The 17,989-nt window shown below is 42.3% G+C and overlaps 1 protein-coding gene across 1 annotated transcript; it reads left to right on the top strand.

Annotated features, from left to right (window-relative positions):
- Cox5a (cytochrome c oxidase subunit 5A) lies at nucleotides 1-10,001 on the top strand. The gene is made up of 5 exons (XM_020178760.2): nucleotides 1-187; nucleotides 5,511-5,627; nucleotides 6,945-7,066; nucleotides 8,369-8,492; nucleotides 9,836-10,001. The coding sequence occupies exons 1-4, from the start codon at nucleotides 88-90 to the stop codon at nucleotides 8,480-8,482; spliced, it is 453 nt and encodes a 150-aa protein (XP_020034349.1). The 5' UTR covers nucleotides 1-87; the 3' UTR covers nucleotides 8,483-8,492; nucleotides 9,836-10,001.
- Nucleotides 10,002-17,989: the final 7,988 nt, after the last annotated feature.

Here is a 17,989-nt window from a genome sequence, read left to right as displayed (position 1 = left end):
GAGTCCCGCCCCCGCGAGCTCCGGAGCGGCCCGCGAGCTCACACCCGGCTTCTCTCCGGCTTCAGCCAGCGCGCCGCCATCGCCGCGATGCTAGGCGCTGCTCTCCGCCGCTGCGCTCTGGCCGCAGCCTCCCGGGCCGGCTCCCGAGGCCTTCGGCACTCGACCCCGGCCCCGAGCCCTGTCGCCGGTAAGCCGTCCGCCCGCCGGAGCCCGCGCCCGTGTGTCCTTGCGGTGACCTGGGCCCCCACGCCACTCGAGGGCAGGCTCCCCCGGCGGCCTAGCCTCTGCCCTGCGGGCGGGCGACCGAGCCCTGGGACTGCCACTGCCCTCGCTGCTGCCTCGAGCCGCGGAGGACGTGGGGGCGCGCCCGGGGGCCTTTCTCGGCTGCGACTTTCCGGCGCCGGCATCGCCACGGGTCAGGTGTGACCGGGGAAGGGGCGCGGGGTTCCCCCCCTCCGCCCCAGGGCCGTGACCGTGTCCCCGGACGACCCTATGGCCACCTGGCCCCGAGCGGACTCCGCCCGCCGGCCCGCAGTGTCCTGGCGAAGGTGACATTGAGCCTCGGGGCGCGGCGTCCGCCCCGGCGTCGCCTCGCGCGCTCCCTGCTTCCGTATGGGCACCGTAGACCCGGGTCCGACGGTTTTCTGTTGACGGTTTGCTTGTCACCTCCGCAGCCCGTGCTGGCCGTAGTGACTGTTGAGCCACGTTCGGACACATGGAAGCGGGTGGTGGGTTGCTTGCGGTTTGGAAGAGAGCCTGAGCGTTCTGGATAGGTTTTAGGGTACGAATGTGACTCTTGCGAACATGTCTGCAAACATTCATTTTTGGGTCCTGCCGCACCCTCCGTTTGGATTAGAAGAAGCCTCGTTGCTGGAGTATGAAATGTGCTAATTGTCTCCTATATTTTACCCTCCTCTTTACATGTGTTCCGGGAGATTTTATGTCCAGCACTGTAGTAGTCCTTTTGTGTGATGCTGGGGATCATGCATGCTCAGGCAAGTTCTCCATCACCGAGCTCCAGCTCCAGCCCCCAGTACTTTTAATTGTAGTTGTACCTGGATCTTGGTTCATGGTGGTAGTATGTATATTATGAGATTTAGGTCCTATATGACCTGAAGTTTGACATACTGAAACAGTAAAATAACTCAGGTAGTCAAAAACTAGTAACACACTTCCTTGACTGTTTGAATCTCAAGAATATTTTGTGCTTTATTCAATCCAGACTTTTATGTTTCATAATGGATCATAAAACAGTATGGCTGACACACACTTTTCAGACCGTGGAGATTATCGTATTTTACAAGAGAAGTCGGGGGCCCACCTATTTGTTTCTTAACTATAAAAGTTGTTGGTTCGGCCCATCCTGATGTTTGTCAGATTTTGTGGGGATTTTGTTTCTTTACTTATGTAATTGCTGAAGTAGCAAGTATTAGATTAGTTTTTATGTAGATAACACGGTTGGAGGTTTCTTTTGACATCTTAAAAGTTTCTGGAAAAAAATTTCTACATTTAGCAGTTTTGGGAAATGGCAGAGGTTTTTGGCAAACCCTATATTAAGTAGATTCTTTTTTTCCTGGTGGTTTATCTCCCAGGCATTCTCTTCACCCTCTGGAGTGTAATTCATAAACCCAAGGCTTTATTTTAGGCATTCGGTCCTTTACACTTAAATATTTGCCACCGGGAGGCAGTATTGATCACAAGTTGTGTCAGCTGCTTTTTATCGGTGTGACCTTGGACATGTTACTTAATCTTAAGCCTCAATTGCCTCTTGTGTAAAATCAGGATAATGTTTAGTAGTTGTAAGGTTTGAGTGAGATAATGTAATTTTCTGTTACCTTATGCAGTGCAAATAATATAGTCATGTTTTGCTTAAGGCTGCGTGGTGTATTCCTTCTTATATGCAGTCTGTGTTTGACTGAAATGCTGCTATGTGATACCTAAACTATATGTTTGCTTTATTAAAGTGTATTTCATTTTTGGATTTTTTTTTTTTTTTTCAGTGCTGAGGATGGAACCCAGGGCTTTGTGCATATCATGCAAGTGCTCTACCACTGAGCTACATCTCCAGTCCTTTTGGATAATTTTTGGGCATTATAGGTAGAGGTTTGTTACCACTGTGAGACCATAGAGGTTTTATGCAACTGAAAGTCAAAAAAGCAACCACATGGTGGTGTACATCTATAATCCGAGCTATAGCCCAGGCAAAGTTAACCTTATCTCAAGAATATACAAAACAAGAAGGGTGAGGTGTGGCTCAAGTGATAGTGAGTTCTGCTGGAGGCCCTGGGTTCAATCCCCAATGCCACTAAACGAAAGTCAAAAAAGCCAGGCAAGGTAACCCACGTCTGTAATCATCTATGATCCTAGCACTTCAGGGAGGCAGAGACAGGAATCTTTTTTTTTTTTTGGGTGGTACTGGAATTTGAACTCAGGGTCTCACGCTTGCTAGACAGGTGCTCTACCACTTGAGCCACTCCACCAGCCCAGACAGGAATCTCAAACAGGGCTAACCCAGCCTATCTAATGAGACCCTATCTCAAAAAAAAAAAGTAAAAAAGAGTTAGATTTCTTTTTTGGTGTTGGGGGTACTGGGGTTTGAACTCAGGGCCTCATGCTTGCTAGGCAGGTGCTCTACCACTTGAACCAGTAGGCCAGTCCTTTTTTGTGTTGGATGTTTTCAAGATAGGGTCTTTTGAGCTTTTTGTGGGAACTGGCTTTGAACTTCAGTACTCCTCATCTCAGCCTCTCATTTCAGGAAAGAGAGGCCTTGGAGGTAGGCTTAAGGGGCCATAAGTAACAACCTAAATCTAGTATTTGGTCCATGAAGTGGTTTCCAACTTGAAGCACAGTCATTTACCAATAACTGCTGAATTAGGTGATTTAAGTCAGTCCTTAAAACCTATGAAAGCCTGGCTTCTACCTCCTTTTCCTGAGAGTTATGGAAGGACCCGGAAGGGTAGGAGGTTGGCGTGGGGTTGAGTTTGTGCTGTACCTTTTTTTTTTGAACTCAGGACTTTACACTTGCAAATCGGGTGCTCTACCACTTGATCCAGACTCTAGTTCATTTTGCTCTGGTTATTTTTGCAAACTATTTGCCCATGCTGGCCTCAAAATTCAATCCTCCCTATCTCAGCCTCCCAAGTACATAGAATTATAGACATGTGCCATTGGTGCTTGGCTCCTTAGGGTTTTTTGTTTTTGTTTTTTTAAAGCATATTAGCTTTTAAAAGAAAAATGGAGCATGTAGTGAATACCAAAAACCTTTTTTTTTTTTTTTTTTTTTTTTTCCAAAATGTCCCCTGCTCTGTGTTGGGGATCAAGTCCTGAGCTACACCAAACGTTCCTGTTTTTCACAGTTGCTTCTCTTTTCCTCCCCTGGTATGTTCATGTTGTATCAAAGCACTAATTGTTTGCCAAAATTTTGCCTTTCAAGCCTCACAGCAGGGTGAAGAGGCTGTACTTAAGTGAGGTGGTAATGGTGGGATGGCTGTGTAATTTCCCTAAAATAAAACATGTGAAGTATATGGGTACTTGTCCATTGCTAAGGGAATAAATTCGGCTCTTACCTTTAGTGGATTAGGAATACAGTTTAAGTAAACCAAGTAGGAGAGGCTATTTTTACACTTACAGAAGAGATTTGTATTCTCAGTGCATGCTTGGTATTCCAAACAATTGCTGTATAATAGAGTTTTTGGGTATAACTAGTTTGTAATTTGACTTCTGGAAGAGAGGTGATCAAATTGAAGGTCAAGGTTTCCTTGGATTAAATTTTGTTGGTTATCTGTTTCACAGTTAGAAAAGAAAACTAGCACTCTTCAAGTCCATGCCTAGTGAACAAAACAATTGGTCGAGAAAAGGATACTTTTCTTGGTAGAAGGAAGGGTAAAGTTTTCTAGTTAACTCTGGGACTGGGATATAGGTCAAAGTAGAGCATTTGACTACATGTACACTGCTCAGGGCTGGATCTCTAGCACAGGAAAAAAACTTATCTCTGGGGAGAATGTGGATATAATTTCATTTTTCTTGAGTAAATACTCAGGAATGGAATTACTGGGTTATATGGTGCCTGTGTGTTTAACTTGATAAGAAACTAAACAGTCTTCCAAAGTGCTTGTATTTTATACTTGCACTGAGTATTCAGTGCAAGGATAGTTGGTTTTTTAAAATGGTGGCTTAAAAATTCTTGAGAGCATTAGGATAAAAGGTTATTACAATCTATGTTTTCAGTTATATCAAATGTATTCGTGTTGTAAGACATTAAATAGCCACATAGGTTTTGTGGGTTTTGTTTTTTTCTTTTTTTGGCAGTACTAAGGTTTGAACTCAGGGCCTGCATCTTGAGACACTCTGCTAGCCCTTTTTGTGATAGGTGTTTTGTTTTGTTTTGTTTGGAGATAGGGTCTTGAGAGCTATTTGCCCCGGCTGGCTTCAACCACAATCTTCCTGATCTCTGCCTCCTGAGTAGCTGGGATTCCAGGCTTGAGCCACTCATGCCTGGCTGCTGTATAGTTTTGACTAAATATTTGGATTTATCAGGTACATTTAGGCCTAGAGAGCTTTTTGTTGTTGTTTTTCTTGTCATAAAAGTTAAAACATGTCTACTTTCACCTTTTTTATATATATGTCTCACTTCGTTCTGGGCATGGACTGTAGAGGTAGCTTCGTCTTGGGGAAATTGGACTTGTGCTGTGATCTTGTGGGACTAATGATAGGTATTTTGCTGTAGGCTCAAATGATAATTTAAGTGAGAATATTAAGAAGCCTTCAAAGAATAATTAGAAGAAGCCGGGCGCCAATGGCTTACGCCTCCAAAATAATCAGAGCAAAATGTATTGGAGGTGTGGCTCAAAAGTAAAAGAGGGCCTGTTTTGCAAGCACAAAACTCTGAGTTCAAACTCCAGTCCCACCAAAAAAATAATGTAAGGGAGGGGGTGGGGGCAGGGGGGAGAAATGAACCAAGCCTTGTATGCACATATGAATAATAAAAGAAAAATGAAAAAAATAAATAAATAAAATGAGAAGAGCTGGGCATGTTGGCTGAGGCAGGAGAACAAAGCTGGAGGCCAGCCTGGCTACATGTCAAGGCCCTGTCTCAAACCAACCAAATAAAAAAAACAGCTTAATGCATTGAGCAAGTTAGTGAACTACTGGATGGGGGTGCGGCTACTGTCATTTGAGCTCAGGGCTTTGCACCTGAGAGACGGATGTTACTGTTTGAGCCATGCCTCCAACCTCTCTTTGCTGTGGTTTTGAGACAGAGTCTCAATTTTACCCAGGCTGGCTTGACCCGTGAACTTCCTATGTATGTTTCCCATGGTAGCTGAGGTAGCAGGTGTGCACCACTGCGCTCAGCTATGGGTTGAGATGGGGGGGAAGGTGGATCTCACAAACTTTGTAGTCCCGGCTGGCCTTGAACCTCCATTCTCCTGATCTCTACCTCCCAAGTACCTAGGATTATAGCATGAGCTCCCAGCTCAGCTACACATTGACATTACCTCTTTTCATTGTAGCTATCCAGTTAACTCGCTGCTATTCCCATGGGTCACATGAGACAGATGAGGAGTTTGATGCTCGTTGGGTGACATACTTCAACAAGCCAGACATAGATGCTTGGGAATTACGTAAAGGTAATTAGAATGTAGACATTGTCTACTTCAGTGTGTAAATGTGCACTCTCTCTCCACTTTGTTGAAAGCGAGTATTTTGAAGACATGCATCATGTAAACCGGGTACTGTCATGGAGCTTGAGGTTAGGAGAGTTTACAGCTTCTGTAGAGCTTCCTGAGAAACGGGTATACAGCAGTTGCTGTGGGCATTTTGAGCCAGATAATTCTTTGTTGCATGTGGCTGTCCTTTGCAGTATAGTATGTTGAGCAGTAATTTTGGCCTCTACCCATTATATGCACTATATATACACCACAGTTGTAGAAACCAAAAATGTCATTGCCCAGTGTCCCCTGGCGACAAAATCTCTCAGTTGAAAACTACTGCTACAGAAATAGGTCTAGTTGAGCAGTTAACAGTTTTGTACCTTTTAGGTAATTTACACAAGCAGTCATTTGTTTCTCTTCCCCTCTGAGTAATGGTTTGAGGTTTTTATTTTTTTCTTTAGAGTTTTGCCCTAAATTTGCAGATTTTTTTAAACATGAATAAGTATCATTAAAGATAACTAGTACTCCTTGTAGGTATATAGTAATCTATCTCAGACCAAGAATTCAGGGTCTGTGGGTGTACAGCTGTATGTATGATTTGTATTCACTTGTATCGTTTGTTTGAATATTTTACAACAATAAAAGCAAGAAACCTAAGTACCTTAAACTTCCCTGCTGGAACGTAATGACTTCACTGATGCAGCCAGGGAAATTGTTACTGAATAGTCTTGAGTAGAAGTAATGAAAAGCACAGTAATTCTGCATTCCCATTAAGTGAGTCTTAAATTTTATTATGTGTTATTTTGTGCAGACACGAAAAGAATCATTTTCTGGCTGAACGTTTATGAGTCTTTATACTAGTGTTTCTCTATAATGTCTCCTTAATGTCCTCATTTGGGCTTCATTAACTCTTCCTTGGCATTTTTCTGGTTGTTTTTAGATTACTTTCCAATACAATCTGTTTTAAAGCATCTAAAATAGGTGTATCATATTAGGAGTTAAATTTAAGTTGAAAATGACCCTCTTGTTTGAAGAGAAAAATTATGAAAATAGTGTTGCGTTTAAGAGTTTTTCTGTCTGTCTGCATGTTGCATAATTTTACTAATTCACTGTGGAAGAGCCATTGTTATTTTATCACCTAGAATTTGTTAAAGGTAAATTCTCAGTTTATAGATAATAGAGGCCCAAACAGATACAGTCACATGTCCATAATTCAGTAAGAATATATAGAACTAAATTTTAATTTAAGTGAGGGCATTTCAGGTTGACTTACCCTTCTTTTTAATTTAACAGGGATGAACACTCTTGTTGGCTATGATCTGGTTCCAGAACCCAAAATCATTGATGCTGCTTTGCGGGCTTGCAGACGGTTAAATGATTTTGCTAGTGCTGTTCGCATCCTAGAAGTTGTTAAGGTCAGTGAAATAACAATGCTAAAATTATTTCAGAAGTAGAAGGGCTGTTGATCAGATATCAGCATATTGTGTTTTTAAATTTGTTAAACTACCTAAAATTAGTTCTTTTTTTAAATAGTGAACATTAAATTGTACAAAATAGTGAACTTCAATGTGATTCGTGTGTATTATATTCTTTGATCATATCAAACCTCCTTATTCCCCTCTCTTATCCTGTTTCCTCGGATCCCCATTCTCTTCCCTAATAATCTACTATTAGTTCTTAAATAGCTAGAGGAAATATACATTGTAATTAAAATTTGTCCAACATATTAAAAAATGTGCATGATATACTTTGGCTCAGCAATTTTATTTGAAAATTGATCTGAATGAATAATTGAGGGCATAGAAAAGGTATTCATCCTTTTGCTATTTGTGAAATGATATGAAATGAAATGTTGTTAGTTTTCTTAGGATGGGACTTCCCAGAACTAACTGGTTATTACTGTGCAAGTACTAGTAATATAGACGTGTGTGTTTGGTGAGTATTTCGAAAGCCTCCTGTCCTGGACATAGATACTCCTGAGTGCAGCTCTGCAGATGAGATGCTGTGGTCTGTGAGAAGTTCAAGGTCCGTAAGGAGCAAAGTGCCATTACTTTATCTGTAGTGGGCAAAATAATTAGAGATCCGTTCAGCACTGGTAGCTAATTCAGTTAGGATTTTACATTGGAGGCAAATTAAAACCTTACCCTGTGTTAACTCAATTTTTCCTGTTGCCTGCTGTGCACGTTTAATTATCTTTAGAAAATTCTGTCATCACCACATTCTTTTCCAGTAATTCTAGACTTAAATTTTTTTTTCTGAATTTAGTCTTAATTGTCTTTGTTTCTCTGTCTCTCTCTCTCTCTCTCTCTTTCTCGGTGGTACTGGAATTGAATTCAAGGCCTTGCATACCTTAGAAGGCAGACACTCTACCGTTTGAGCCATGCCCCCAGCCCTTTTGTTTATATTTTGTTTTTGAGGTAGGGTCTCATTAACGTTGTCTGGGCTTTACTCAAACTCATGATCCTCCTGCCTCCACCTTCCAGTAGCTGGGGTTATAGTTGTGCACTTCCACACCCAGCTCAAAATACTTTTAAAACCTACTTTGCACAGTATAGATTGGTTTCTTCATTGGACAAATATGTCGCATGAAAATAGATAATTTATGTTAATTCTGTGCTTCCAACTTCGGCATAGATAAATGATTTAAAGCTTTCTCAAGTTCAATTTTGTTAGAGATAACTTCTCAGAGTTAACTTGACTATTTTCTTTGCTAACAGGACAAAGCAGGACCTCATAAGGAAATCTACCCATATGTCATCCAGGAACTTAGACCAACTTTAAACGAACTGGGAATCTCCACTCCAGAGGAACTGGGCCTTGACAAAGTGTAAACCCCCATAGGTGAGCAGCACACCACCGAGGAGGGAGGACTCTGAGCACTCTCAGAGCTCTTCTAGCTAGAGGTCATGGCCATGAGCATAAGGGACTTAGAGAGTACCATGGTGATAAATGTAAAGAACTGAAATTACTTCTAGTTGTCTTCATTCTCTTACTGGTGTGAAGGCAGCCAAAATCCTCCGTATTTAAAAATCTCTCCGTGAACTATTTCAAGTGTAAAGACTAGCATAGATGATAGCACAGTGATTCCATGCATACCCACCCAAGATTTTCATATATTATTATTTTGCCATATTTCATTTGTGGGTTTTTTTGGTTTTTTTCCCAGCACTGGGGTTTGGAACTCAGGGCTTCATACTTTCTAGGCAGCCATTTTTACTGCTTGAGCCACTCCTCCAGTCTCAATGATTTTATTTCTGGTGATACTGGGGTTTGAACTCAGGGCCTGACGCTTGCTAGGCAGGCACTCTACCACTTAAGTCATTCTGCCAACCCTGTGAGCTGTTTTTTGGTTTTTGTTTTTTCCCAAGAAATGACTGGTTTCACATAGAGTTGGAGCTCTCTGTGTGCCCTTATTATTTTTTTTTTTTTTTACTAGCAAAGTTAATTTGATATTTTTGTGTGTCTAGGTTAGAACTTAATAGACAAAAAAATCTATTCAGTAGTAAAACTTATTTGATATCTCGTTCTCTGTGGAAAGATAGATTAAGTAGTAAAAACCATCACATCACAAGATTATCTAGGCAGTGGGCAGAATGTAGAAAATCCTCTGTAAAACAAAATTTATAAGCAGTAACTCATTTTATTTAACAAACATAGTGTACATAGCTTTTACTGTGCTAGGCACTGTTGTAAGTGCCGTCTATATTAACTCATTTAATTCTCATAGCAATCCTATGAGATATTTACTGTTGTTAAAATTATTTCCATTTTCCTGCTTTACTGATGAGGAATCTGAGATGCCTTGTTCAAGGCCATATAAGTAGTGGTGTAAACCCAGGCATTCTAGCCTCAGTCCATTGCTCTTACTATGCCAAGCATCTAGTGCAGGCATTTTGGTTCTGAGGCATTTACCAAGGACAGTCTCCTTCCTCATAGACATTAATAATGAGGCTCAAATAGAGGATTTGCTTCCTAAGAGTAAGAGGACCTTTATTTTTTAAAAAGTGGAACTAAATTGTCTTATAAAAGTTTCAAAAGGAGTGTATCCAATTAAAATAAGAGCAGAAAAAGCTACAGAGAGAGTAATTTCCCAGGGCTGTAGTTCCAAAGGTTATTTTAAATAAGATTTCCAGCTATCTTTATTAACGCTTTGCTTGTTAATTCTTTGTGTTTTTCTCTTACAGATGGGCTTCCTACAGACTTACTGATATTGTTACTTGATTGTACACCATCACCTGGAAATGCTGATATAACAAATTACCTTATTCGAACAAATTTTCCTTTATTGAGTATCAAACCATGTAATGGTAACTTGGACTTTAATAAAAGGGAAATGAGTTTGAACTGAAATTAGCTATGGTTCCATTGCTTGCATTAAGAAGCAGAAGATGCAGTGCTGTGGGGCCACTGGTTTCTCCTTTTGTTGCCTTGTTACATGCTGAGAAGCTGCTGTAATTGTCTGGAAACCCATCAGCTGTGAAAGTCAGCTTCATCAACGTATCTGGGTACTCTGGCTGGTAAATGAGCTCAAGGCTAGACGTCATTTATAAATAATTTTCTTCTTGATAGGGCCAATAAGGACCTGGCCTTAGGAAACTGTCTATGGTAGTGGATCAAATTGTGTACTTTCCCAAAGCAGGTGAAGTAAGCTTAAAAGTGTGCTGTGTGGTAGCCAAAGCCTCTTAGACCTTGCGCTTCTCTTACTGTCCTTTCCTGCAAAGTATTTGCTGACATAGTTTTGGAGGCGTTCTTATTAAAGAATGGGACAGGTGCTGGTGGCTCACACCTGTAATCCTATCTACTCTGGGAAGCAGAGATCAGGAGGATCGCAGTTCAAAGGCAGCCTGGGCAAATAGTTCATGAGACGCTATCTCGAGAATACCTAACACAAAACAGGGCTGGTGTCTTGGCTCAAGTAGTAGAATACCTGCCTAGCAGGTACGAAGTCCTGAATACAAACCCAGTACTGCCACAAAAAAACAAACCAACAAACAAAAACGGGAGTAAATGGGTTTACCTCTTAAGAGAAAACTTGAATCCTGTCTCACTTTGGAAGGCCCATAATACTGCAACACAGCTGCAGGATAAAGAGGTTCTGAGTCTGGGTGACTCTGGCATGGCTAATGAGACTGCAGGAGCAGAACCGTTAATATCAGGTTGAAATTTAGATGTCTTCTCTGGAAGGCCATGTCAGGAACTCTTTGGTTCTTGTTTTCCTGCAGTATGAGGGCCTCGTGCATGCCAGTCAAGCACTCCACACTCAGGCAAACTGAGTTACATCCCCAGCCCATTTTGGTAAGGTTTTAGAACAGTAGCTTTTATAAATATTTGTCCCCTTACTTACCACCTTGTTAAGTAGAAATCAGGAATCAATTGAAATAGCATATATGCCTATTTAGAGTGTAGCAGCCCCATCCCCACTGCTTCCTCTGTAGCATGGACATTGTTCATGTTACTCCCTCCAGGAATGCATGCTAACCTAGTCCTGCCCCTCATGAATCTTGATGTGGGGCTGGGGGTGTAGCTCAGTGGTAGAGCACGTGCCTGATGTGTACAAGTCTTGGTGTGAGAGAAGGGCTGTTACACAGAATTATCACACACAAATACAGCAGATTTTAAAAGTTCTGTGAAGGAATAGAGGCCTCTGAGGAAAAGTTGAAGCCTAGAGAATTAATCCCAAAGGTAGTTTAAATATTGTGTGATATATTTGGCCTTTGCACCAAGGCCAAACAGTAGTAGGGAAGGGAGATTTTTTTTCTTTAAACAACTCTTGTATATACATATGTAATCACATTTAAACCTGCTTCAATTACCAAGATACAAAGGAGTTACAAATCATAACTAGCTGAGAAAAGACTGTTAATATCACATGCTCTTGACATAATAGGAGGAGTGCCAGACTAGTAAAATGGTCTGTCCTCGTGGCTCGTGGTCATGGGAGAAAGCGAAAGGGGGAAAGTAGGTGCACAGCTATCAACAAGAGTGAAATGATGCTATGATTCAGATCACAGACATTGAATGCCTACTGTATAGCAAACATGAAGAGTCACATTACTGTGGTACAGTTGATAATTTGATGAGGGAATGAGAACTCTGGGAAAGCCTGTTTTGCAGGTTGAAGAGATGATGCCATGTAGGAATAGAGGAGTCAGCAAAAAGGCACTTGGAGCAAAGTAAAGAAGGTGCTATATTTGATTCTGAGCCTGTTAAATTTCAGGCATGGGAGGGAGGTCAAGGAGGCCTTAGCTCTGAAAGGAGTAAAACTAGTGAGAAGAATTTTAGGTTTGAAACAGCAAAAGGTAAGATTTGCAAGGAAAGTCATTTGGACTTAGGCATAAAATAGGCTGATGGCTGGCACTGTGGTAAAGAGGAGAGCATAATTTCCTTTATCTCTAAGGTAGAGGCCGGCAAACTATAGCCCATGGGCCAGAAAATATCTCCTGGCATATGAAAATCATATGAAATTCAGAATTCAGTGTCCACAAGGATTTAGTGGCACACAGCCACACTCATTTACTTGTATATTATGTCTTTTTTTTTTTTTTTGCAGTACTATAGGGTTGAACTCAGGGCCTTGAGTTTGCTAAGCAGGCACTTAACCACTTTAGCCTCTCCTCCAGCCCTTTTTGAATTGATTATTTTGGAGCTAAGGTCTCCCTCTATGCGCTGGCCAGCCTGGACCACGATCCTCCTATTTGTGCTGCTCTGCATAGCTGGGATGACACGCCCACTGTGACATGCCACTGAGCCCAGCCATTGATCAAGAAACTTCTTCCCTCAGCCTCCTGATCCTCATTAACTAGGATTACAGGCTGGAGCCACTGTGCCTGGCCTTGCTGTTTTTAACTGGTAAAATACCAGAACAGAATCTTACCATCTTAACCATAAGTGTACAGTTCAGTGACAAAAAGTGCATTCAAATTGTGCATTATCTGTGGCAATTGTGTTAGAAGAGTTGAGTAGTTGTGGCAGACTTACATGGTCCACAAAATCAGACATATTTACTGTTTGGCTCTGGCCAGTTACAGAAAAAGTTTGCCAACCTTTAAATTAAAATAATGGAAAGCTTGGTGTGATGGTGCCCATCTGTAATCCCAGCACTCAGGAGGCTGAGGCAGAATGACCTCGAGTTCAAGGCCTGCCTGGACTACATAACAAGACCCTATCAAAAATAATGATAATGATGATGATAATAATAGTGACATTTAAAGCTTGCAGGAAAACTAGTGGAACTGGAGATCCTGCTGTTGAGCAAGATAAGCCAAGGTCAAAAAGCCAAATATTAGCAGGGCACCAGTGGCTTTTGCTCTACTCGGGAGGCAGAGATCAGGAGGAAGTTTGAGGATTAAGGCCAACCTGGCATATAGTTTGTAAAGACCCTATTTTGAAAATACCTAACACACATAAAAAGGGCTGAGTGGCTCAAGTGGTAGAGCACCTGCCTGGCAAACTCGAGGCCATGAATTTAAACCCCACTCGTGTGGACTCTAGACCTAAAGTGATAATGATAATAGTAATGGGACATGAGTGTAAAGAGACTGTCTGGGGCAGGTCAGTGTGAGGGGGAGGAATGAGTATGGGGGTGGTGAAGGGGATCGAAGTGCTGTTACATACATATACATACACAGCATAATGAAGCCCACCTGCATCTGCCTGATTGTTTCTTAACTGTCAAAACCCAGTTAGACAGTTTTGGCAAAAATATTACATGATTAAAAAGAAAAATACTACAAGCTGGGCGCTGGTGGCTCACACCAGGAGGCAGAGATCAGGAGGATCACGGTTCGAAGCCAGTCCAGGCAAATAGTTTTCCGAGACCCTATCTCGAAAAATCCCAAACAAAAAGAAAAAAAAAAAAAAACAGGGCTGGAGGAGTGACTCAAGTTGAAGCTCCAATACTACCAAAAAAAGAAAAATGCTGCAAAATTATGTGAAATTCCAGTTACATCCTCAAGAGTGACATGTTGACAATTTGTCTTTTTTCATTCCATCTGCCTACCAGCTGATGAAGCAGCATAATGTAGCAATAAGGTGGGAAATGAGGTTTAGATTCGGACCTGTGTTCAAACCCCTGTCTACCACAGTGTCAAGGACAAAGTTAAAATTTAGTTTAACAATCTTACTCTGCTGGTTTTTTTTCCCCTTAACTCAAAAATCAGGCAACACTTTATTCCATTAAATGGAACGAGTGCTTCCAGTGAGTGACCAGAGGAAGTTGGTTTTGTAGACAGAAAAGAGCCGAAGAAACCAGAAAAAAAGAAGATTGATCACTTAAGTTACTTTCTTGTAAGTTGGGGACAGGGAGACAGAGCAATAGAAAATTAACTAGTTACATAAGGTTACTTCTGGGTACTTTTTCTGTGAAAGCATTAAGGCACAGGACCTCATTATTATGCTAATGAAATTTGACTATTCTTTCTAATCCTGATATTTTGGGTCTGATAAAGTTTCACCTTGGTGACTTGGAACTTCAGTGGGAGTGACTCTGTTTTTAGTCTGGTCTGTTGGGGTCTAGTATAAGAGCTTATTTCAAATCCAATGGCCTCCTGTATTTGTTTGTGGTGCTTGACTGGGTTTGAAATCCAGGGCCTCAGGCATGCTAGACAAGAACCAACAACTGAGTCACATCCAGCCCCTCTAATGCTCTGTAGCAGCAGCCATATGGATAAGTTATTCACCCTTCCTGTTCTGTGGTTTTTCTTCAATGATAATGGGAGCTATCTTGCAGGGTTATAATGAGAATGAAAGATGAGGGAGATTGTCTGATTTGTTCTAAACGTGTTTTGGTAATGCTTGGGAAAATGGCTTAAGCCTAGGCAGTCTCTCCTAAGCTCATCAGCTGCACTGCAGTCTTTTGTCTTTTGGTTTTTTGGCAGGACTGGAGTTTGAACTCAGGGTTTCCTGATTGCAAAGCAGGTGCTCTACCACTTAAGCCACACCTCCAGCCCATTTTGTTCTGGTTATTTTCAAGATGGAGTTTCATGCCTGGGCTGGCCTCATACCAAAATCTTCCCAATCTCAGCCTCCCAAGTAGCTAGGATTATAGGTGAGAGTCACATGCAGTGCAGTTTCTCCTGCTCTTTCATTGTATATCAGGGAGCTTGTTTTCTTCCTTAGTAGGATGACACAAGAAGTCACATTTTGCTGAGGCATTGTTGGGTTTGCCATTTTCCTACACTGAGGAAGTTTAGTTGATGAGCAAAGTGAGATGATCCTGTGTGCTGCTTGGCTCCTCACAGCTATGACCATGACTCTGCATTAACTAGCATTTGGCCTAGGCAAAGGTGTGAGACCCTATCTGAAAAATAGACTAAAAAGCAAAAGGGTTAGGGGCAAGGTTCAAATGGTAGATTGTTTGCCTAGTAAGTGTGAGGCAATGACTTCAATCTCCAGGACTGCCCCCCCACCAAAAAAAAAAAAAAAGGACAGGTGTGTTGAGGATGTAGCAAGAGGCAGGGTGCTTGCCTAGCATGTGCACTAGGCTTTGGGTTCGTTCCTCAGCATCTCAAAGGAATAATTTTTTCAAGTGGATGGGGTCTTGAAGCACCCAAGAATTCAACTCCCAGAGCTGGGCACCAGTGGCTCACACTTATAATCCTAGCTACTCAGGAGGCAGAGATCAGGAGGACCTTGGTTCAAAGCCAATCTTGGGCAAATAGTTCATGAGACCCTATCTGGAAAAAAAAAAAAAATCACACAAAAAAAGGGCTGGTGGAATGGCTCAAGGGGTAGGCCCTGAGCCAAACCCCAGTACCGCAAAAAAAAAAAAAAAAAAAAAGCAACTCCCAGCCAGGTGTGATGGTACACACCTATACTCACAGCTACTCAGATGGCAGAGGCCAGAAATGCTCTTGATCCCAGGCGTTTTTGACCAGCCCCGGCAATATATACCCAGTATTGAAAAGAAAAAATAATTTAACTCTTTTCAATTTCTCTTCCACTTCATGGCCTCAGACAAGTCAGTTAACTTTGTGACTCAGTTTCCTTATATGTGAGGTGTGTATGCCAGTGCCACATGAGGATGTTGTGAGGATCATGAACTCTGTCCTTCCCCAGGGGGAAGTGACATGAATTAATGTGGGGGGAGGAAGGGAAAAGTGGGGCTTCCTGGAGCCCAGGTTTATGGATCCATCTGTCAGTTATCTGTGCTTTACCAGTGTTGGGAGAAGTTGAAGTGTCAAACTTGGTAAGATGGGTTCTGAAAATCACTGTTACTGGGCATGGTCTTTTGTGCTTCCAGTGCCAGCACTTTGGAGGCTGAGGCAGGAGCATCTCAAGTTTGAGACCAGCCTGGGGTACATCACTGTCCCTCCCCCCCCAATTCGAATGTCCAACCCCAGAAACTGGCCTAGATGAAGGAATTCAGTTAGGGTGAACAGCAGAACCAGAATTAACTGATGGATACTCCTCTGTTCCAAGATCAAGACATGTTAGGGAATGGATGGGATTCCCAGGGTTTGGAACCAGGAATAAAGGATGTGACTGCCCAGTGGGGATAGGAGATCCAAAGCCAGGGTGGAGGTTTTCATTCCTAACAGCTGAGAATCTCGTCCCAAGAACCCCTATTCAAAATTAGGGACTGAGCGGTGCCTTACCTATCAGCAGGTCTGCAGGGCCCTTGCAGCACCTGCACACCATAGGAGACAATGGACCTTGACTGAGTAGAAAAGCAGAGGATCCCCAGGCCTAGCAGGGGAGCCTCATGGTCACTGTGGGCTGGGTCTGTGGAGCAGGGGTGAGGAAGAAGGACCCTCAGCTGGCTGTGGGCAGTTCTTGCTCTGGAGCCTCTTAGAACCTAGGTGTTGTTTTTTGGTTTTTTTGGGTGGATGGGGAAGAACACCTTAATTTTTCATAGGTTCCTAGTGAATATAATTCCTTTTTTTTCCCATAGATTTTTCTAAGCTAACTAAAAGGAAATAGCTGGGTGCCCATGGCTCACACCTGTAAATCCTAGCTACTTTGTAAATTGAGATTGGGAGGATCTCAGTTCGAGGCTGGCCAGGCAAATAGTTCACCAGACCCTCATCTCAACGAGAGCAGAATATACTGGAGGTGTGGCTCAAGTGGGAGAGCACCTGCTTTGCAAGCTGGAAGCTCTGTGTTCAAACCTCAATCAATCTCACAAAAAAAAAAAAAAATATATATATATATATATATATATATATATATATGACCTTATGCTAAAAACAAAGGATACAACATGAATTAGTTTGCCTTTGGGGAGTATAAAGTCAAATAGGAGACCCTAGAACACTAAAGTATAATAATAGCATACATTTCTCTTTTTTCCCCTCATTTGTTTTTCCCTCATTTGAGGAAAGAACTTCAAGAAATAGGACCTTTCCCTCAAGATCCTATTTCTTGAGAAAGGATCTTGCTATGTTACAGAGACTGGCCTCAAACTCCTCAGTTCAAATGAACCTCCTTGCCTCAGCCTCCAAGCTGGGAAATGTAGAAAAGCCAGGAATAAACTATTTTGGTGCCCACAGGGACCTGAGTTCAAATTTCAGGCTTATGACTTAACTGATGAATTTGACAAAGTTTAAGCCTTATTTGTATAAAAGGAATAACAACAGCTTTGTTGGGAACTCATAAAGATGAAACATTGAGTCATATGAAATTTTTTTTTTTGCAGTGCTGGGGTTTGAACTCAGGGCCTACACCTTGAGCCCTTTTTTTTTTTTTTTTTTTTTTTTTTTTTTGGTGATGGGTTTGTTTCGAGATAGAATTTCAGGAACTATTTCCCTGGGCTGACTTGGAACCGCGATCCTTCTGATCTCTGCCGCCTGAGTAGCTAGGATTACAGGCATGAGCCACGAGGGTCTGGGTTGTTACGTGTCCGTGTCGAGAGTCCTTGTCTTCACAGGCCAGGGAACTGGCTCGTGAGGCAGCTGAATGACAAGCCAAAGTCAGTATATAAAGTACGATTTATTAGAGAGAAAGAAAAGGCTACAGCTAGAGAAGTGCAGTGGAGCCCGGAAGCTGGTAGCTCGCTGCTCGAGAGTGAAGGCTGGGGTTTTTATGGACGTTTTAACTCTGGGTTGGGGGGTTTTCTCATGGGCCTTGCATTTCAAGGGCTTCCTTAGGTGAACTGGTTTGGTTTGCACCTTTATTGAGGGAAGGAAACAATCTTGAGAGCATTTTGCTCATCAGCCCTGTGGCTGTCATTCAGACCCTGTATCTCTCCTTCAGGATGCAGGAAAGCAGGCCTCCATCTCCTCAGGATGCAGGAATAATAATTACCCTCCATGGGGGATGGGATACTCACTCATCTGCCTTAGGTCTCCAGACCCAACAAATCCCCCCTCTGAGACAAGCACCCAACTGCTGTGGGGAGA

Source organism: Castor canadensis, chromosome 19 (genome assembly GCF_047511655.1).
Source record: "Castor canadensis chromosome 19, mCasCan1.hap1v2, whole genome shotgun sequence".
Classification (NCBI taxonomy): Eukaryota; Metazoa; Chordata; class Mammalia; order Rodentia; family Castoridae; genus Castor; species Castor canadensis.
The sequence above is the reverse complement of the archived record's forward strand: the minus strand, read 5'-3'. Positions and strand labels throughout refer to the sequence as shown.

What these genes read in the sequence shown, in the direction of transcription:
- Cox5a (XM_020178760.2), top strand. Translation starts at nt 88, where the DNA reads ATGCTAGGCGCTGCTCTCCGCCGCTGCGCTCTGGCCGCAGCCTCCCGG. An exon ending in GGCCCCGAGCCCTGTCGCCG is followed by an intron (nt 188 to 5,510) that starts GTAAGCCGTCCG and finishes TTTTCATTGTAG; the next exon opens with CTATCCAGTTAACTCGCTGC. An exon ending in TGCTTGGGAATTACGTAAAG is followed by an intron (nt 5,628 to 6,944) that starts GTAATTAGAATG and finishes TTAATTTAACAG; the next exon opens with GGATGAACACTCTTGTTGGC.